The following is a 2,728-nucleotide window of genomic DNA, read 5'->3' on the forward strand; positions in this document are numbered from 1 at the left end:
ATTAGGAGGCAAAGGCGTAAAAAGAAAACTCAACATGAAAAGCATTGACACAAAGTATGAAGCAGTTCTGGCGGTCGAGAGGGGGGAGAAATCAAATCTCAGATAGCCAAAGATTTCGGCGTACCGCCCAATACACTTTCAACATGGTTGAAAAACAAAGAAAAAATTCTAAATGCCTACCAGGAGTTCAATGCCAAAAGAAAGAACACAAGAACGGGTACATTTAATGACGTTGAATCTGCCACTTTGAAATGGTTCAAAGTTGCCAGAGACCAGAACATTCCCATATCCGGCCCTATGCTAGTTACAAAAGCAGAAGAGTTCGCCAAGAAACTCGATGTAGCAGACTTTAAGGCCTCTAACGGCTGGCTAGAAAATTTCAAATCCCGGCAAGGGATTACGTTCAAAAGAGTCTGTGGAGAAGAAAAGTCAGTTGACACGCAGTCTGATGATATGTCAGTCTGGCAAGAAAAACTGAAACTTCTTCTTACACGCTACCCCCCTCAAGACATTTATAATGCTGATGAAACCGGCATATTTTTCCGCCTGCTGCCTGACAAAACCCTTGAATTCAAGGATGTAGACTGTCATGGCGGCAAGAAAAATAAGGAAAGATTAACCGCTATGGTGTGTGCTAACATGGACGGCACAGACAAACTGCCGTTCCTTGTGATCGGAAAGTCTGCCAATCCTCGCTGCTTCAAGAACGTCCAGTCCCTTCCCGTGAAGTACAACGCCAACAAGAAAGCCTGGATGACCGGAGATATTTTCACTACTTGGGTCAAACAGCTCGACAAGAAGATGAAGAAAAAGAAACGAAAGATTGCCCTTGTCATCGACAACTGCCCGGCCCACCCAAAGATCCCCGCGCTGCAGTCCATAGAGCTGATATTCCTGCCACCCAATACAACCTCCAAGACCCAGCCAATGGACCAGGGAATAATCCAGAATCTGAAGGTCCACTACAGAAAGAGAGTTCTCCTACGCTACATCGCCGCCATCGATAAAAAAGAGACTCCACACATCTCCATCCTTGATGCACTTCATATGCTGAGCCAAGCTTGGGCATGTGTCACTGTAAAGACCATCTCCAACTGCTTCAAGCATGCTGGATTCGCCAACAGTACTACAGCAGTCGCCTAGGAAGAAGATGACGACTTTGACATTGACGAAAACATCCCCTTGTCCAGATTAAGAGACCATGGCCTGACCCCCGATGTCCTGCAGCAGTTTACCAACGTCGACAACGCATTGCAGACATGTGCCGACTTAACAGAAGATGACATCTTAGAAGAAGTGAAAATGAATCGGGATCAGAAGCAGCCCAATCTGTAGACGATAACGACCCCGACGACCGCCCTGCCCCCGTTCATAGCCTTGAAACTGTATCTAGTGCATGTGACATTGTGCTTTCCTACCTTCAAAGCCATGCCGATAGTAGTGACAATTTGATTAACATTAACATTATTTGTGATCTTGTGAACAGTGACATTTTCAAGAAGAAAACTGCCCACCAATCGCACATTACGAACTTTTTCAAGTGATCATGTGTTAGCGTAGTGACTATGCCAGTGCTGACTGTATTCATACTCGTGAAACAAACTAAAATGACTGTGCTTTTTTGTGTGATTAAATATTAATGCTTGAATTGACACTTCATTTGAAATATTTATTAAAAACAACTGTGTGCTTAAACGCTCAAATTATCTGCATGAAAATGTGATTTTTATAACATCGTTCGTTCATATACAATAAATGCATTTTATATCTGATGTTCCTTTTACGTAGAATAAATAAATTTTATGACAAAATATATATTCTCTTTTATTGACAATAAAAAACGTCCAGATCTGTATATTCACCTGAAAAATATCAAGGAGTATCGTTGTTAAAGCATGTGTGTACGATTATCTCTGGAATGAGAGATGAATCATAACTTCCGGTTCGACTAATTTAAAAACCTGTCTGTCAACCCGGAAAATTCCGGACTCTTGAAAACTCGAACTCTTGAACTCTCGAAGTTTTTCCTCGGTCCGGTGGACTTCGAGGTATTGAGAGTTACCTGTACATAATTCTGTGCATGGTTTTTTTTTTGGATGATCGGCAAGGATCATTTTTCTATTTATTGCTGATTTAAAGTCTCGAGTCCCAACTGCTACTTTTCTCTTCCTTTGTTTTAAGTTTAAACCAGTAGAGTTACAGTCTCGACAGAGACTTCTGGTTTTGATTTGAGATTCTGCTTGGTCTTATTTCCGAGCCTGTTTGTACCTTATTTCAACACCTCTTGTCAATTGTAATGAAAACACCAGTTTCAATAAACAACAAAATTTATTTAACCTTTGTATAGACAAACAAAAAAAAAAATGGTATAAAAAAAAAACCAACTGTAAATTTCTGCCTTTTAAAAAAAATAATCCCAATTTTGAAAACCCAGCAAAAATCACTCCCAACCTAGCGTACGGAAACGCTAGCCCAACCTAGCCGGGGGAAAAGGCCTAGGGAAATTAAAACCCTTAATTTACATTTATTTATTGAAAACCTCTGTTGAAAAACTCCTAACTTTTAGTTTTATGGCCTAATAAATTTAACAGGAGCTATAGACGACGACAATTTTGTACAAATACCTAATAATAACTGAACATAATTTCTAAGGGTGCAACCTGTTAAATACCTAATAAACCTCTATAAAAGTGAGAGAACTTGCAGCAAATCAATCCTTTTCAAGATT

At 40.1% G+C, this 2,728-nt stretch overlaps 1 protein-coding gene across 1 annotated transcript; it reads left to right on the forward strand.

Moving 5' to 3' along the window:
- The first annotated feature begins 297 nt into the window (after positions 1-297).
- LOC134243826 (tigger transposable element-derived protein 4-like) lies at positions 298-1,143 on the forward strand. The gene has a single exon (XM_062726055.1). It carries the CDS (start codon positions 298-300, stop codon positions 1,141-1,143), a length of 846 nt encoding a protein of 281 aa, XP_062582039.1.
- The last annotated feature ends 1,585 nt before the right edge of the window (positions 1,144-2,728 follow it).

Source organism: Saccostrea cucullata, unplaced genomic scaffold (genome assembly GCF_032062105.1).
Source record: "Saccostrea cucullata isolate Sc308-1 unplaced genomic scaffold, CSIRO_AGI_Scuc_v1 ctg2523, whole genome shotgun sequence".
NCBI lineage: Eukaryota > Metazoa > Mollusca > Bivalvia > Ostreida > Ostreidae > Saccostrea > Saccostrea cuccullata.